The following is an 18,880-nucleotide window of genomic DNA, read 5'->3' on the forward strand; positions in this document are numbered from 1 at the left end:
GAGTGCTGAAATCCACTGTTGACAAAACATCATCATCAGTTACTCCCCCTTTTTTTTTCCCATCAGGCCAGGTTACGCCCACAACCAAAGAAGTTTTTATGGATGGCGTAGTTGTAGAATGTGGTGCAGTGTACAAAAAAAAAAAAGACCACAATACACACAAATATTACTGAAGCATCCAACAGCACTGCTTTCCAATCTAACCATTATTATTTTATCCAAAAAAAAAACACTTTCAATTGGCAACAATAAAACTTTCTGTCACAACCCGTAAATTTAATCCACATAATTTAAACACCTGATATGATAATTACTAGTACAATGTCTGTAGAGGTCTTTTAGAAGTTAAAATGGCACTGTGGTAAATGCTGTCATCCAAAAAAGTGCATTTTAAGAAGCCTCAGGAGCAATACGGCCAGTACAGTCATGGCCGTACCATACAAAAAACAAAAAAGGAAAATAATAAAGCAGAAAATAGATCTAAAATCAAAGCAATTTAATGGCAACCAACAAAATGATGGCTCATACACACACATGTACACTGTACAGCACACAAAATTACAATGGGACGGTCAACCGATGGCTGTACCACCTTCAAATGGCTTCTGACATGCCTGTATCTTTCCTTAAAAACAAAGCCTGAATTACTTTTCTAGTGTCAATACAAGTCGTGGCTGACAATTTACATGCACAAAAGACCACTGTCATCTCAACAGGCTGAAGACTACAGAAATATTACACATTGTTATGCCATTATTAATTTCTGAAGACACACTTGGGAATCGAATCTAACAGGACATCTCTTAAGACACGTACTTGTATTGCTTTGTTTGGCTCATCAAACAAACTGGAAGATCAAACACTACCAGGATCTTCTAATTCAGGGTCTAACTGCTTGTATATGGCACACCTCTGTATCAATAATAACTTATCACAATAAAATTTATAATAAACTACAAAAAGGGCACACCTGTATTAGAGGAAATTTATGACACGTAGCACCTGTGAACGATGAATAGATCTGTTCAAATTATGGGTTATGCCTTTTAGAATGTCTACCAGTTACATATCAAACCATTAACCAATTACATATGTACAGGTAAACGTGTAGTTATGCCATCTATTAAACTTTATCAGTTACATCTGTCAAATAGCTGGCATTATCAGTTACATCTGTGTAAACACATATTTGTTATGCCTTTCACACAACATGTCTGTTTCAAACAGCAGTTTCTGTCAAAGTCAAAAATTTTAAATTGCAAAAAGAAGAATTGCAGCATCATATCTTGTGAGTCAATTTTTCATCATGTGTAGACTTGTAGTCTCTTTTAGTCCTGGCATTACGTTTAACTCTGCTTTGTGAATCTGCATGGCCCAACAAACAATATGATCAGTTACATCTGCTGATGCACATGCCTGTTACATCTGCTTATGCATGTGTCAGTTACATCTGTTAATGCAAATGTCAGTTCCATCTATTAAAGTACATGTCAGTTACATCTGTCAAGCTCATACAGTCAGTCAGATCTGTGCCTGGTGCCACTTATGTACAATTCCAACCTGCTGGCTAAGCTTTGGCTATAGGAAAGCTGGGAAGAGCTTACGTGGGAGAATATAGAAACCATTTGTGTATATACTGCATGGGCCAAAAGTTATAAATCTAGAAACATTTACATCCATGACATGATACAGAGACAGTTACTACCTTTATACAAAGACAGTTACCACCTTTATACAAAGACAGTTACCTTCTTTATATAGTTACCATCTTTATACAAAGACAGTTACCTTCTTTATACAAAGACAGTTACCTTCTTTATACTTTACCATCTTTATACAAAGACAGTTGCCATCTTTATACAAGGACAGTTTAACGACACTGTAACAGGCTGACAGAAACTTATACCAAAAACATTAACAGTTTAACAGCTGCACTTGGTCATAAAAGGTCTCAAATATCTTTCATGAAGCTTTTCACTGTGCCATAAATGTGTGCTATTCCACTAAAACCACACTGGTGTAGCACTCAACCACATTGGTGTAGCACACAACTGTGTAGCATATATGTGTGCAGCACGTGAATATGTAGCTCAGAATGGTGTGGGATACAACCACATAGCATATACAAGTGTATCATAAAATTGGCTAGCATTTAACTACAAAGCAAATAATACAACCACATACATGTGGAATACAACTGTTCCTATTACAACCGTGTTACAATATTACAACTGTGCAGCACACAAATGTGTAGCATATAACTGTGTAACACACCATACAGTAAAATGAGGAAATTATTACAAGAGATCAAGGCATGGGCGAATGCTGTGTGTCAGAGTATACTTGGTATAAAAGTTAATGTTAACTGAGGATAGCAGCGCTGAATAGCAGGGTATGTTTCGAGTAACACAGCTTAAACCGTATTGATGGATACTTTAAAGAATTCACATCCTACTATTCAATGGTTCGGTAAGAATCATACTTCAGAATTACCAATTACATATAACTGACAATAGATCATTTACGTATGTATACATATGGTTTTGAAATTGAACACGATTTACAGCACATTTTGCACGCTGCTTTTGGAATAAAATAAACAAAGAAAATACAAGTAACAGAAAGATATCATACAAATGTCAGAAAAATGTGTCAATTCACATAGATATCTGTAAGATCGGAGATCCTTTGTACAAAACAGAAGGGCAATATTCACCAAAGAAAACCCTCGTCTTTTTCAAAAGTTTTTAAAAGAAAAAAAATATTTTTTTTCTTTTAAACAGGAAACAGGAAATATGAAAATAATAGTTGTGTCGAAGATCTTATAATGGTCTTCACAGCATTGCATACATGATATGGTGGTTTATCAAGCACTTTAAACCTGTACATTTTTATCACTCCCATCAACCTCTTTCCCACGTCTCCACGCAGCAAACGGCAGCAGCCATGTTGTTTGACTCTTGGGAATGTGGTAATATCAAAAATGATAATTCACTAAAATCACTGACAAAATCTCTCCCCCCCCCTCCACCCCCCGTTTTCCAGAATAAGTAACACAGATTAGAAGGCCTGAATACATTAACTTTGCACAAAAAAACATTAAAATCAAGATTTCCTCTGAATATTCATGTCCCCATGATCATTTATATAACAATGTTTCTGATTGGATTATCAGTCAAAGATACAGCAGCAAAGCAGGGCTGAGCACATCCCTAACAAACAGCACTCGGCAGCATCAGATTTATCATTCTTTCTGCGCTGGTCCTCCACATATACCCTGCAAAAAAAAAAAAAAAAAAGATGCAAATGATATTGACAATAAAGTGATGCCAAAATATAGACATCTTTGTTAAGTTTGATTAATTTCTTATCAGAAAAGATTGAATGCTGGCATCAAAGGTCTTATATTATGGCCTTAAAGTGATTCTGAAAGTGCATTTTTACAGGCTAAACTTCAGGTGAAATACTTGCACAACACAAATTATGTCACTTGTGTACCTGCAGAACTTTATATATATATATATATATATTGTGTATAAACATTACTCACACTCTTTGTGGCTGTGCTCCATACACAGGCTGTTGCTGGTAGTGCCCTGCCTGAGGAGGAGGGGCGTATCCTGACTGGGCGTATCCACCCTGGGGATAGCCACCTTGTGGATAATTACCCTGGGGATAACCACCTTGTGGATAATTACCCTGGGGATAGCCACCTTGTGGATAATTACCCTGGGGATAGCCACCTTGTGGATAATTACCCTGAGGTTGAGAGGCAAATCCTGCAGGTGGGGGCTGTTGTCCGTATGGGTACCCACCTCCGTATCCCTGAGAGGGAGGTCCAGACTCAGAATAAGGGGGTGGGGCTGATGCGTTCCCAAAGTTAGACATCTGCAACATGAAATGAAAATTAATTTACTTCCTTATATGATTGTTGTTTAACGCCATGCTCAACAATATTTCACTTCCACAATGGTAATCAGTTTTACTGGTGAAGGGTAACCAAGGCCTGTGATAAACCACTGACCTTCGGCAGCTTTTCAGCATGTAATGAACAGATATGATCACCATATTCATGAAAGCCAAGAGTTTTTCAACAACTTCAGTCTGCGCACACAGACATTTATTGTCACCAAAAACCAAGGAACAGAGGCGGCGGTTGTTGGGATCTACAAATTCTCTAAGACTGGGATTGAACCCACGTCTCGTGTCCTCGTGACTAAAATGCAAGTACTTAATCATTTGACCGTGTCCGGCTTAATAGAATGTATGTTAATGTAGCTGTATTAAAAATGCATATCTGGGGCTAAATAAACAGAGCAGATGCAAATTTTGTTAGATATTTGGCGAACGCCTTCAAAATATTGGGTGGTATTATGTGTCTCTAAGAGCTGGTATTAGTCTAAAAGATTGCCTCTGTGACTGTGATATCATGTTTAACATTGTTGTTGCAACACTTTTCCACACTTGTTCATTTGCATATGGTTTAGTCCGAGATTGCCCTGACGTTGGGTGTGGCAAAATTTTGTTTGGTCAAGGCTGACCCAAAGCCGTCGTCAGAGAGTGCTCGAATTAAAAACCTGATGCAGTTACCTATCCTTGTCAAGTATATGGAAGCTGTCAGAACAGCCGTTCGCTTTGAGACCGTTCACTTTGAGCATCACTAAAGAATCTTGGATGCACGATGCCAAGACGCTGTGCTTACGATAAATAACCAAATGAAAAGGTTAGGAACGAAAGTGTTTGCAAACTTGAGGATGTACAGATATATCTAATAGTTAATTTTTGTCTCAAACACCAACGCTGGCAATTGCATTATGTTTCTTAATGGAGGGCGTTCTTACAATGGTTTGGGGCCATCCATGGCAAAACAAAATTTTGTCAAACCTAACAGATCAATCTCTGGACTATATTTAGCTATGGTTCATAGTTACATCTGCAATGTCAATTTATACTGGCAGTCCTCTGCAGCGCTCAACTCAAGACAGCGCACACCCACCAGTTCACCTGCATGAGGCAGGGGCAAGCAGACGAGGTGAAAGATAACATGGGAAAGTATAAGATAAATGAACAACAACGGATGATACTCTGGAAACAACACATCTGAAGTAATGCGGCAGCATTCGAGAGTGCGCACATCCGGCATTTCACCCGCATGAGGCAGCATCAAGCAGGCAATGAGCAGAGGTGAAAAATAATGTGGAAAGGTATAGGGAAATGAACAGCATTGGACAAAAAAAACTATGGCTGATAATAACAAAATAGTCTGCTCCACAAGATATGTATACAGTGAACGTCAACATAACCTGATTTTGGACTTATGAGGTAATGAAGCAGAGTCTTATATTCATTCCAATCTTATTCAGACAACCTATTCACCACTCTGTGTGAGTGAGTAAGCAGGTGTTGGCACGAGTAAAGCAGCAAACGCCTGGATCTAGCGGTTATGACGTTTAAAGTATTTACATGAATGCGGTTAGTTTAGCCATATTTGGGGTTAGACTCACCATGTGAATACACTAACACGTAACATCGTAAGTAAAAGTCGTAAAAGTCCCCAAATCTCATTAGAACACGTGGGGTGGGGTAACTCTCTATCATGAAAGCTACCTTACCCTACAATTAGTTATAACATATGCTAACGTTAATCATCATTTCCTGGTGAAAAGTTTTCTGACGTACTGGTTTTCATATTACAAATTAAACTCAGGCCAACACAAATAACCTTCAAATGTATCAGATGTTAATCAAAGTTGAACTTTTAAAAATCAACATCTACATGTATTTCCCACTACACAAAGGTACTTACGATATGTGTTTTAAATCAAAGCCTCGAAGTTATCCTATGCTGATGACTGTATGACTGGCGAACGAAAATAAAACCACTTGAAGCAGGAACTAAACCGGTAAAATGAACAGCCAGATCTGATGACGCGCAAAAACGTCAGAAAACACGTGCTGTGTGGTCTTCCCTCAAAGAAGATCGCTCCGTTTCCGTCTAATGTACAAAGAAAACGTAAGCTGAAACTATGTCCAACCAAAAGTATCCTCAATATTTTGTTGTAAAACGCTGTCAGCTGAAAACTATGCTCCAAAAATGACACACTGCCTCCCACAAAACGTCGTCAACAACGGCCACTCACGTGAGAGTCATGTGGCGCCATCTATCGACATGGTACGTTCTTATCTCATTCTAAAATAGAAACGTACCTACTGCCTCAGTTTAGATTACATCCCTAACAGGACACAGACCCCCATTACAACTTCCGTTTTTCAGTAGGGATTGAACGATTGTAGTTCTGTGTATTTTAGGGTGTAAAGTCTTTTTTTGCTGCCAGCCTGCCGTTTTTGGTGTACAGGTGCATGCTTGGTATCAAAATGATGGAAATTGTCTAAGCTTTGGGCAGGTATGAGTTTTAATGGTGAAAGTTTGAAATTCTGGGCGAGAGGACACAAGGAGACAGGTGGTGATGAGGCTGCGAGTGACGTCCCCTTGGCGTTGCTAGGCACCCCTCCCAGCTGCCGGCATGGAAAGGTCCAGATTTTGACGGTCAACCTATGTCAAGATTTTTACAGCTTCTTTCTCACAGGCTGGGCCAGGTATGCACCAAAGCTTATTGGCCTCGGAATGTTTGGGACTGAGCTACAGCGCTAAACGTTAACATTGTCGCTTATGGAAAACTAATGGGGGTCTGAGGCCTGATCTGTCCACTTGTGCCAAAACATGTAATATGTCACTGTGTGCTCAGATTTCGCAGCAGCGTGATAATATTTGGTGGGTACATCTGCGATGTGGTTTGCATTGACATGGAACTTGATTGAGCAGTTTTAAAGCTTTTTAATTCTATATTTTCCCCACAGATCCATTTTGTCTAAAAATCGGCTAAAACGCTCTGTGGTCAAGGGTATAGTGCAGGAGTATAAACAGACTGGAACAAACACAGACAACGTTTCATTGTTCCTGGTTTTTTAAATGTCTCTTTTGGGGCTGACATTTGATGAATAATGCAAAATTTGAGTGCTGCGAGTGAAATTGGAGTATGTGGCTGATAGATAGGGTGGTGTGATTAAGGATGGTCGATAAGGCCTTGCATCACATATAAGGGCCCAGCCTCACACAGGTGGATAAAAACACATCAGCAGATTAATTTACTTGGCTAGAGTAGTAGAGAGGGCCAGTGTGCATTTAATTTACAAACCAAGTCAGGTTCCTCCCATGTGTGCCACCACACACTAGGTAAATGTGCTTCAAATCATCCTGCAGGTCACAAAACATTAAAAACAGGCATCTCTGCTGCAACACTGTCTGCTGTTTTGGGCATAGACTTGAAGTGGACAAGGTAAATTTTCCTCTTTAAACTTAAAAATAAACCACTGTAGGCATGTAGTTTTCATTGCATGTGTATATTCATTCCTCTGACAAGTTACATGTGCACTCACACAGTATGTGTGGCGTTGGAACAAAAATGATCAATTTCAAGTTTCTAGCATACATGTAAGTGTGATCTGTTGGAATATTGCCCTTGTGAAAATGAGTCTCTGCCCCACCAGGTGTCTGTTTCTCCACCAGAACATAGTACGCTGTTCCTGCGACATCTCAAGGAGTTTTTGTTTTAGTATCTGGCCCAGTGTGGCATCCACCTCCCTGGGCAACTGGGATTTTTTTTATGTTTCCAATGTCCTCACACACAAGTTAGAAATTAGACAGCTACATATGGCTTTCACATCCTAGTTTAATACCTATTGAGCTTTCGTCTTGGTTTCCCTCTTTAGATCTTGTCTCCCAAACATGGCGTCAGTGAACTTTGCCTGGTTTATGCATATATTGAACTGGGATCTACCTAGGTGAGTGGGGTCTGCTAGCCGTTCAGCTTCCTCAAAGGCGTGACCATTCGGATGCAGTCTTCCACTCCCTTGGCCGACCTAGAATCCCCGTCATTGGTCCGGTACTACACCATGACACATACCCCTCCAGCACCCCCGACCCCCCCCCCCAAACGGGGAAACGTCACAGGTTTCTCATATATGTACGGACAGTTTGAATGTCCATTCCTCATGCCCACCCAGGAACACCCAGTGTGGAACCTGATTACGGATGTAATTTCTCACTGATTATTTGAGGATTTCTGTGTTGTTACAGGTTAAAAAGTATAGCTTTTCCCCTCTTCTTGGGTCCCTTCAACATGTCTTGGGAGGGTTGCCTTGCTGACTGTCTGAATGACCAATGTGCATGTACTGTGTGGCTTTATTTTTGTAAGTGGCAAATTCATATTTCTCCCCTCTACTTATCTCTTGTAGATGCCAGTGTCACACTTTGGTGTTTGTTATGTAGAAAGTACTAATTTAGTCTGAGGCAACAACACAGGTGGTGGGATTCTTTTGCACTGTGAGTTGAGGTAAGCCAGCCAACCAATGGCAGCAATGGGGGAGACGGGAAAGGGGGGTAGTGGGGGGAGGGGGGGGGGAGGGTAGTGGGTGATCTTTTAAAGGGTTTTATCATGTGAATCACTATGTAAAAGGGATACTAGTCTTTTCTTTAGCCCTATCCATGGAAACTGTGCCTATGAGCATTTCTATATCAATTTGGATGCATATGTTTACTTTGATGGTGATCAAAATGTACTTTTCTGGAATTTTGAAACTCCGCTTTGCTACCCACCTGTATCACTTTAAGTCAAATTTTGCACAAAGTTGCTAAAAGGTATGTCCTATATTTTGTAAGTGAATTGTCAGATAAATTACCTGTCTTTTGATATATATTTTGACACTTTTGGCTTTTAAGTATTTTCTTTACACTGCTGTAAACAAGAAAATCTACTTGAAAATCCATACTTTTCTAAATGTTTGTCAATGGAAAATGTAAAATACTTTGTCATTGGAATTTTTTCGTTTTTCTTGCAGATATACATACCAGCTTTCCAAAACATTTGACCTGGTTGAGATATTTTGAACGGTATGTGCACTACAGAGCTTTGAACTTCATGCTTGAGGACGGACAAACAGACACATTTCCAAGATAGGGGTACCCCAAGTTAAATTCCTCCTACTCAAAAGTTTTTGCATGTATCAAGCTGTAACTTTATGTGTGAGGTTTAGAGGTAGTAAGCATTATGTGGTGCAAAAATTATTGATTTTGAAAAAAGTTGGCTGGTGTGATAGGACACAGACCCCCATTACAACTTCCGTTTTTCAGTAGGGACGATTGTAGTTCTGTGTATTTTAGGGTGTAAAGTCTTTTTTTGCTGCCAGCCTGCCGTTTTTGGTGTACAGGTGCATGCTTGGTATCAAAATGATGGAAATTGTCTAAGCTTTGGGCAGGTATGAGTTTTAATGGTGAAAGTTTGAAATTCTGGGCGAGAGGACACAAGGAGACAGGTGGTGATGAGGCTGCGAGTGACGTCCCCTTGGCGTTGCTAGGCACCCCTCCCAGCTGCCGGCATGGAAAGGTCCAGATTTTGACGGTCAACCTATGTCAAGATTTTTACAGCTTCTTTCTCACAGGCTGGGCCAGGTATGCACCAAAGCTTATTGGCCTCGGAATGTTTGGGACTGAGCTACAGCGCTAAACGTTAACATTGTCGCTTATGGAAAACTAATGGGGGTCTGAGGCCAACATACTTGGGCGCCATGTCTTTTACAGCAGCTATGTCGAAAGCGAGGCTCGTGCATTACGTCACCTGGGCCCAGTTTCACGAAGCTCTCTTGACGTTACGAGCTCACAACTACTATGACGACATAATGCCTACAGTACTGTGGTAGTTAAGTGAACGTAACGTTAGGATTGCTTCGTGAAACCGGGCCCAGATCTGATATGACTACTCTCACCTCATGTAAACAACTGTACGTGACGGTGAACGTACCGAAGTGTTGAGTAGCGCGCTGTTTACAGGCGTGCGTGGCTATTATTATCATCTCTACCCGTGCTCAAGCTGCCCATAGCGATTTAAATATATTTACACACTTACCACTTGATTTTGAGAGATTATCTCAGAGGGGATATAGCAATAGTTATCGTGGGTTCCTCACTGTTCCTCGACGCTGGATGACCGAAGGCATAAGTTGATATACACGATTTTTATCACACCCAGTCGAGTAGACTGCAGTGACATCTTTTTTCTCATATGCCGAACGAAGAGCAGTGACCTGCTTTGCCTTCAACTTCACAGAAACGCGACCGCTTGCCTTGGCATACCCGATTACTCTTGGAACTCTCTTTTCAAGCTGTCTTTCGTGGGCGCCGCCATTTTGAATAACTTTGTACTCATTTGCTAACATTTGAATAAATAGTTCATTTTTATTTTCGATGTTTTTGATTGACTCTGAAATAGGTAAGTGCTTGATTTTTACTCAGTTGGTACAGATTAATTTAAGCTCAAGGAATCTGAAAATAATTATTAAATATCTAATACTCCTCTAGCAACAATTATCCCCAAATTTTGGCGGAAATCGCAGCGCTGATCTTTACACGAGCCTTGCCGCGGTACCGTAGGATCAGGTAGAAAAGCGCGTGATCTCGAATGGTTTTTAGCTGCCACGACATTTATACACGACTATACTTATCGGGAAACTTCGGCCTTTTCAATCCCATTCACAACATTCGAGATCACATTAGAGATTTAATCTCAGCAGAGGCAGTAAGTACATTTCTATTTTAGAATGCCATTGACAAATCTATTTATGGATTTCTCGTCATGCCGAGCAAATGTCACATACAAATCTCATCACGTGACATTGTGACGCACACAATGAGTATGAATTAGGAAGACACATTAATCGTGCGTCGTGTACAGGATTTTTTTCCAGCTTGATTTTATTTGAATCAAGTGGAATTCTGTAACGGAGAGCAGGGAAATCTTAAAGTGTGATAATAGAAATAAATGCTTACAGACATAACAATAAAAATCCAGAGTAGATGTAAAGAGCATATATAGAAGATCGAATATTTGAAGGGAACAAGTTGAATTATTAACCGAAAATCATGCACTTTCAAAAACTAAACGCACGAGAGTAGCAGAAAGTGTGATTTATGTATAGTTCGGCAGATACACTTTTACTGTGACTTATTCACAATGTTCTTAACATCTTTCATTTACTTCCCCTCCCATCTAGCACATACGTGCAGTATAATATCATCGTCGTTGTACATATGTGAAAGAGTAAATGATATGAAAAAAAAAATTCCCGTTGAGGATATTGACTTAACTCTACCGGTATTTGTAACAAAATGGAACATCTATACACGTTTGTGTACTATAGAGGTACAAAACACTGTGTACCATATGCGCCAGTACACGTGATATTTCCTGAAGTCCTCGAAGTCGGGAGACCCGGGATCAAACTCGGGTCGAGTCATACTAAAGACTTTAAAAAGGGTACTTGTTACTGCCTCACTTGGCGCTCAGTACTGAGGGGTTAGAGCTAAGGAAACAGGACTGGTTGGCCCGGTGTCAGTATAATGTGACTGTGTGTGGTGTCGTGTCTCTTTGGCATGACATTTCTGTGGCGACAGCACTTAGGCGGCATTGACACAAGAAACCACACTATATGTACACACACCTAATGGCTCCTCGTCGTCATATAACTGAAAAGCTGCAAGTAAACCCTAAGAATTTATTCAATCATTCATCCCTCAAATCTTCTAGTAGAGCCTACACAAAGATGTAGATTTGTACTGGTGGTATACACACCCACGGTGGTTTTCAGAGAGTATGTAGGCCTACCGAAACAAACGATCTGTTTTAAAGTACGTATACTCACCAGTGGCGTTTTGTAATCCATGCCTCAGCATGCATGTATTAATATTCCAGATGACAGAAGCAAACCGAGTACGTATATGATAAGCTATATATCAAATACATAGGCTCCACGAATAGGCACTCACATATGGCTATATAGGCCTAAAAGTATACATCTGACGAAAATAGGTTACTTTGAACACCTAATACGTCCATTCATCATCCAGTTGTCAGAACATCCTTTGGATTCATTATCAACAGGTGTGGCGTGTACAGATTATACACATATATACATATACGTAGTCTCTGTTCTTGGTTCACGTTATATGGTGCTCATAGGCCAACAGCCAGCCTAAATTATAATGTAATATACTGAGCTTTTAGCGCCTGTTTCCGCCGTTATGCAAAATGGCACGAGAATACAAGCGTGTCTGCATGTGCTGTGGTAGGCTACGCACCTGTGACATGGTTAACTAAACATTGGATGCATGCAAAGGGGTTGTTTTTCTTTGACATAGTCTGCAGGACACTTCGATATTTTATGCCTGACAGCTGGTATGGTTGAGCGAACGTTTGCGTAATTTATTGAAGGCTCTCTACATGTTGGCAATTTCTCAAGATTTGTTTTATATGTGATATGTTTGTCTTTTCGCTCGTCTACTGTTGTTATATTCGCCGATGTGTTTGGAAATGTGCCGAAACGGATTTGGGTACACTTAAAAAAAACAAAAAAAACAAACAAAAAATGAAAAACCAATCTGTTAATTTTCACCGAATTTTTGTTGAGTGACGTTGGGATGTATTCTGTTATATAACACAATACTGCATATGTTATATTCAATGTTATATTATATCATATTATACTCCAAAACAATGTTCATATTTCATAGAATATATGTGTGCCATATATCTAACAGAATAATATGTTGCAGTAACAGAATATAAGCTAGCATCACTCAGACAACAGGCTTTCCGTTAAATTGAACAGACTATTTTTGGAGCGCATATAAAACTTGTTTTAACGGATAGTTTACATTCATGTTGGACAATGGCGTTAAACAACAATCAAATAAATAAACGAGTAAATAGATCCATGTTGGCATATTGATGACTGTCACAAATATTGTATACCTCGCATTATATATCATTATATCCGTTTGAGTGTAGATGTATGTTTGTCTTTGCATCACTCTGACTTCTCCATTTACCCATCCGGCATGTATTTTATATTTTTGATCTCCAATGCGACTTATCGTATATTAAACTTTTTCTTAACAAATATACAGCTTACACGCCAACTGTCATGTGACATCCTGTCATGGTCTGTACGTTTTCACAGGATTCGCAACATCCGTATGTACATGTATCTTGTGCATGTTCGTCTTGCCGTCCGACTCTCTTGCATTTATACCGCTAGCTGTTTTCTATTCTGAGCCTGATCTCCAAAACAACAGACCTTTCTGAACTGCCAATCAAGAACACGCAATTGACCAATCATGAGCAGTATTGTTGTAAATAGGTCAACCGGATGTTCTACTCACTGGTTACAGATGTTCAATCTTATTGTGACGTCATGACGTCTGCTTTCACCATAACATCTTGTTAGTCTGATAGAATGTTTATGTTCAGTTAATACAGTATGTGTGTTATATTAAACCGAATAATCTGCTGCAATAGCAGAATACATTCTATAACATCACTCAGACAACAGACTTTCTGATAAAATTAACAGATTAATTTGTGGAATGCAGCTCTCGAGTTAGCTGAAAATATGAAGAGTACAGCTGTTACATACAGTGCCAAACATAACGACATGTTGCCCCTCCCACTCACATATAAGGTGATATAGCTTAATTGCCATTCAATGTCTGTATAGAGTTCAGTGGTATACCCAAGTTTGACAGGCTGACGCTTAAAAAGAAACGCATATCGCAGTTAAAACATGTTGTTGACATTAGATTCACCAATGTCCACAACGAACGTCCAAAGTATAACTCGCAGATCTGAATGTCAAAAAAACATCGTGGTTTGAAACGAAAATAAAAGAAAAGAAAAGGTTGACTGGAATCGATGCCTTGGTTAATTGGTTTTACTAATGTACCAAATTTATGATGCTTTGGGCGAGATCCTGGGCACATGTCGTTGTTGAGTGGGAGGTAGTGGTGGTTCGCCCAGGAATAAAAAACCCACAGATAGGGCTGTGTCAAGTCAGAACTATAAAACACATTCATAGTGTATATTTATTGACCTTCCCACGTACCACCGGACGGGAAGCGAGCATGAGCTGGACTTGAACTCACAGCGACCGCACTGGTGAGAGGATCATGGATCATTGCACCGCGCTGGCGTGCGGACCCCTCGGTCACAGAGTCCCCTTATTTTGTATAGTAAGCATATAATTCTCTTCATCTCAACTGACAAAATAATAAGCCAGTTTTTCGGCTTATTAAATTTTTCATCCCGATCGTTGTCGCGCAAGAACTAAGGGTAGAACTCAGAAATCTACATATATAGTACAAAAACATAACAGTCCTGAGAATTAAGTGTGATTTATTCTCACATTTCAGAATATCAACATGTTTAATATTTCTCGCAGTTGGCCGAACTGTATTGAGTACAGGCGCTGTCATTGGTGGTTTCAGTGTATCCCGATGATTGGTGCAACCCAGAGCCTAGAAACATGAATAATGATTTATTTATTTAATTGATTGGTGTTTTACGACATACTCAAGAATATTTCACTTGTAAGACGCCGGCCAGCATTATGGTGGTAGCAAAACAGGCAGAACCCGGGGAAACCCACAACCATCCGCAGGTTGCTGCCTGGATCTTCCCATTTACGGCCGGAAAACATGAATAATGTCAATGCTGTATATCATCCCAGAGCCTAGAAATACCAATAATGATAATTCCGTATTTCAGCCCACAGCCTAGAAATATGGATAATGATAATGCTGTGCATAGCCTTTTGTTCCGCCGAGTTTAATCTGAAGGAATGCGCTTGTTACTTCAACGTTCAATGACGAAGGCAGCAGAATCGGCCCTATATACATTAGCTAAGATCTTATCTCATATAGGTCCAAGAATTTTACCACAATATTACACCTCCATATCACCCCACCCCACCCCCACCCAGACCGGCCCCGATGGTTCAGTTGGTAGAGCGTACGCTTTGGCAGCGGTAGATCCAGGGCCAATCCTGGGTCGGGCCGGGTTGGGTCGGGTCGGGTTTGGTCGGGTCGGGCTAAACACCGTAAAAGATGAAGTTATAGCTTTCTCGCCATGTACCGACATGTACCACAATGTCTTCTACTAATTTGTATTTATTCATTTATGTATTTGATTGGTGTTTTACGCCGTACTCAAGAATATTTCACTTATACGACGGCGGCCAGCATTATAGTGGAAGTAAACCGGGCAGAGGCCGGTGAAATCCCGCGACCATTGCTGGCAGACCTTCCCACGTATGGCCGGAAAGGAAGCCAGCATAAGCTGGACGACCTCACAGCGACCGCATTGGTCATTACGCTGCCACTAATTTGTAATTTCTGTATATAATTCATTATGGTAACATATATATCCCCAAATGCGTCGATATAGACCCATTGTATATTCCCTTCCATTGTATAATTGAAACAAAATCGCCAAGTTTTCCTCCAGTCGTGTACTAAAATCACTAAAGGTCTCTGCTCAATGTCCCAAGCGCATGTATGTGTTGTCTCCTAGCAAGAGTCTCCTACAAGCCCAAATCCCTCGCTTCGTTAGGTTTGATTTAAACTTTTGGTCTTGCTGCAATTATTATTTATGTATTTTATTAATTTATTAAACTGGTGCTTTACGATGCTCTCAAGAATATTTCAGTTATACGACAGCGGCCAGTACTATGGTGGGCGGAAACCAGGTATAGAGCCCGGAGGAAACCGACGACTATCCGCAGGTTGTATGATTATCGTATTAAAATTGACACATTTTTTTGTGCAAAGTCACACGATGTGTCTCTAACGCCCATGCTCCCCACCCCACCCCACCCCACCCCACCCCACCCCACCCCTCATACACACAATCCCCCGTACACACAACCGCTGCTCACACACACACACACACACACACATCCCCTAAGTCCCCACCCTGCTGAACAACCGTACGATTTATTTATTTATTTGATTGGTGTTTTACGCCGTACTCAAGAATATTTCACTTATACGACGGCGGCCGACATTATGGTGGGAGGAAACCGGGCAGAGCCCGGGGGAAACCCACGACCATCTGCAGGTTGCTGCCAGACCTTCCCACGTACAGCCGGAGAGGAAGCCAGCATGAGCTGGACATGAACTCACAGCGACCGCATTGGTGAGAGACTCCTGGGTCATTACGCTGTGCTAGCGAGCTAACCAACTACAACCGTACGACGTTCATACCTGTGATGAGGTTGTTCAGGTTACAGTAATTAGTGCTGTGGTCTAGGACGGCGTACCAGGTCTCCGATGTAGAGTAACCCTGTTTACAGGAATTTGAAAAAAAAAACATTTGATTGATATTTAACGCTGTAAATACGCAAGAATTCCCCTCACTAAGTCTGATTGAATGGCGGCCCACGTTTTGAGTGGAAGAAGTCTGAGTGTTCCGCCCCGGGGCTCATGAAGCGATCTTAGACTTAAGTCAAGATTTCACTCATTAAACTTGGTATGTTGAATTCCGTTTATTTTAGCTGAAATTTGTTGTACAATAACTTACCCAGAATTTACGCTGTCAAGCAATATTTTGACCTTGTTACGTAAGAAAAAACAATCCTAAAGTGAATAAAAATTTTAAATCTAAGAAACCGGCACCCGGGGTATTTAAAGTACCACCCTTTGCCAGGTACCTGACAAAATTCCTGATTTAAAGCGGCTGCTGAAGCATGAAGGTTTCTGTTTTTTTTAATAATACATGTAGACGAAATCCTTTAGTGGCGTTTCCCTTTAGGTAACGACAGTGGTGAAGCCTAGTGGGGTGAAATAAAACACATTCGCTATGTACCGGTACGACTCTGCCAGCAAGGACAAAATTAAAGATCGCCTTAGCTTGCTCTGTATATCTTACATGTACGGTGTATGCTCTGCTTGCATTTATAGAGGCAATTTTCGAATCTTTGGTTGGAAAGGCTGCATGACTCATGCCCTTACATGTACATGCATGTACATACGAAAGTTTTGAGACGTGACGATGTCCACAATAGGGCGAATTTAAAGAGAACAAAATGGACGAAGCGGACTGAAATTCGGCCTTCACCCATAGCTTCGGGAAACCAGCTTTCAATACAATACATCGAACTATTATCAAGAAGAAAAAAAGTCTGGAAAACTCGTGGCGGACTGACAGACGGGATGTAAAGCCTATTGCCCCCCCGCCCCCCTCCCCATAGACTTGTGACTATGTTTATCCCATTTCTTGAAGGCCTATACACGTATTTTACCTGAACTCTGCAGTTGGAATCTTCCGGTATGAAAGTAAAGGTCAAGTCATCGATGTAGTGTTTGACGGGCGTGGTGTGTTTGCCCTTAATCGTGGTAGCATCGTGGCTAACAATCTATAAACATGGGTAAAAAACAGACTTGATTATAAGTATACATAAACATGATTACAAGAAAAACACCTCAACGTAAGCCTAAGTATGAGTATACACAACTTTCTTAATATAGGTTTAGTAATGTAATAGATTAGACTCTGAGGAGGTGCACGTGAAACATAGCGTATTAAAATGTGAAATGGTTTATCCTGAAGAAGGCAAACTTTTCACTTGCAAAGTATGAAACCTTTTGTTAACATCATAATCTCCAGATCAAAAATCAGCTATGATACAAAGATACATAAAATGTTTCTTACGATATAGAGTCTACAACGCTACGTGATAAAAAATATGTCTTTCGCTATAAAGACATCATTTCTTAGAGTAAAAAAGAACAAAAAAAATAATAAAAACAACTATTACCGCAATAAGACACTGTTCTTACGGCAAGAAGATCATACTCTTACAGTACACCGCTCTTACGGTAATAAGACACTGTTCTTACAGTATTAAGGGCCTGTTGTTACAGTAATAAGCCACTGTTTTTACGGTAATAAGCCAATGTTCTCACGGAATAAAAGTACTTTCTTATGGTCTAAAAATGGCGTTTTTACGGTATAAAGACAGTTTAATTTTTGCGGTACATAAAACATAGTCTAGTGGTCTTGCTACAAAAAAACCCCCACAGTTTCATACAGTATATAAAACCCTCTCTGTCGTGGCAAAGCCCTGTTTCTTACGGTAAAGTACTGTTTCTTACGGTATAAAGGCATTTCTCTCCCCCATTAGCACAGTTGTCCGCGGATTTCCAGGCGGTCATTTGGTCCACAATTTTCTTGTTCACACTTGCACAGTCCGTGTGGAACGTCCTGGTTTAAAAGCAAATAGTTAACTGCATTTGAACATCTGGCTCCGGTTTCTCGAAACTTTTTAAGTTATTTTGCTTAACCAAAAGTGTTTTGCTTAAGCAACATAATACTATACTTAGGAAGCGTTTGACTTAAGTTTTGTCGAGGAAAACTCCATCCTGGACTTAGGCAAAAAGTTACGACTTTCCAATTCACTGGACTTAAAAAGTTTCGTGAAACCGGGCCCTGTTAGTAGAGTTATAGAGCGCAAAATAGTCAACTACATTTGGGCAATTGTGCAGTCTGTACAAACACTGTCAGTATTAAAACATATTACCGAGCAATTCACACATGTTCTAGGCGTAAACATACATGTATATTCTTATCACTTCTTTATCTCTCTTATATGCATTGCATGCGATATAGCTAAGTGATGATGATGTCATCAGTCTCTTAAACAAGATGGTACAAGAGCAATTCGGTATTGACACTTGTTTGGTACTCAGGAAAATAATATAAAACAAATCAAGTATTTTAAGTGTTTACATGAGTGTTGTCCGCATGACAATCCAGTGAGGCAGCAATTTAAATATATGGACATATTTAGTATATACTCACCACGTTACCTTGCAAGAGGCGTGGAGAGGTGCAGGGGTGCCCACATACAGGGAGAACACAACAGCTGTAAACAACAACAACTTCATGATGACTTTTCTTCACTGCTCCTAGAGTCCGGGATTAGAAAAAACGGT

General features: G+C 40.2%; 2 protein-coding genes and 1 long non-coding RNA gene across 4 annotated transcripts; 1 reads left to right on the top strand and 2 right to left on the bottom strand.

The window, feature by feature from the left end:
• Nucleotides 1–119: 119 nt before the first annotated feature.
• On the bottom strand, nt 120–6,124 carry LOC135477546 (protein lifeguard 1-like). The gene is made up of 3 exons (XM_064757690.1): nt 5,807–6,124; nt 3,551–3,888; nt 120–3,277 (listed from the first exon to the last, which is right to left on the bottom strand). The coding sequence occupies exons 2-3, from the start codon at nt 3,886–3,888 to the stop codon at nt 3,172–3,174; spliced, it is 444 nt and encodes a 147-aa protein (XP_064613760.1). The 5' UTR covers nt 5,807–6,124; the 3' UTR covers nt 120–3,171.
• Nucleotides 6,125–6,299: 175 nt separating this feature from the next.
• Nucleotides 6,300–9,593, top strand: LOC135477945 (uncharacterized). 2 transcript variants are annotated; one of them, XR_010445232.1, is made up of 3 exons: nt 6,300–6,597; nt 8,296–8,393; nt 8,899–9,593. It is a non-coding gene; the product is annotated as an uncharacterized LOC135477945 (long non-coding RNA). The 2 variants fall into 2 exon arrangements; XR_010445233.1 differs by lacking the exon at nt 6,300–6,597 and adding an exon at nt 7,319–7,337.
• A 4,674-nt stretch (nt 9,594–14,267) lies between these two features.
• Nucleotides 14,268–18,880, bottom strand: LOC135478040 (uncharacterized). The gene is made up of 5 exons (XM_064758304.1): nt 18,747–18,880; nt 18,041–18,149; nt 17,188–17,301; nt 16,151–16,229; nt 14,268–14,404 (listed from the first exon to the last, which is right to left on the bottom strand). Exons 1-5 carry the CDS (start codon nt 18,830–18,832, stop codon nt 14,313–14,315), a joined length of 480 nt encoding a protein of 159 aa, XP_064614374.1. The 5' UTR covers nt 18,833–18,880; the 3' UTR covers nt 14,268–14,312.

Source organism: Liolophura sinensis, chromosome 11 (assembly GCF_032854445.1).
Source record: "Liolophura sinensis isolate JHLJ2023 chromosome 11, CUHK_Ljap_v2, whole genome shotgun sequence".
Taxonomy (NCBI): domain Eukaryota; kingdom Metazoa; phylum Mollusca; class Polyplacophora; order Chitonida; family Chitonidae; genus Liolophura; species Liolophura sinensis.

Bases quoted from the DNA above. Each gene is read 5' to 3' on its own strand.
- LOC135477546 (XM_064757690.1), bottom strand. From the start codon at position 3,888: ATGTCTAACTTTGGGAACGCATCAGCCCCACCCCCTTATTCTGAGTCT. The intron at 3,278-3,550 runs GTGAGTAATGTT...TTTTTTTTGCAG, and splicing joins GGAGCACAGCCACAAAGAGT to GGTATATGTGGAGGACCAGC.
- LOC135478040 (XM_064758304.1), bottom strand. From the start codon at position 18,832: ATGAAGTTGTTGTTGTTTACAGCTGTTGTGTTCTCCCTGTATGTGGGC. The intron at 18,150-18,746 runs GTGAGTATATAC...CTTTTAAACCAG, and splicing joins GCCTCTTGCAAGGTAACGTG to GACGTTCCACACGGACTGTG. The intron at 17,302-18,040 runs GTAAGAAACAGT...CCATGTTTATAG, and splicing joins GAGAGAAATGCCTTTATACC to ATTGTTAGCCACGATGCTAC.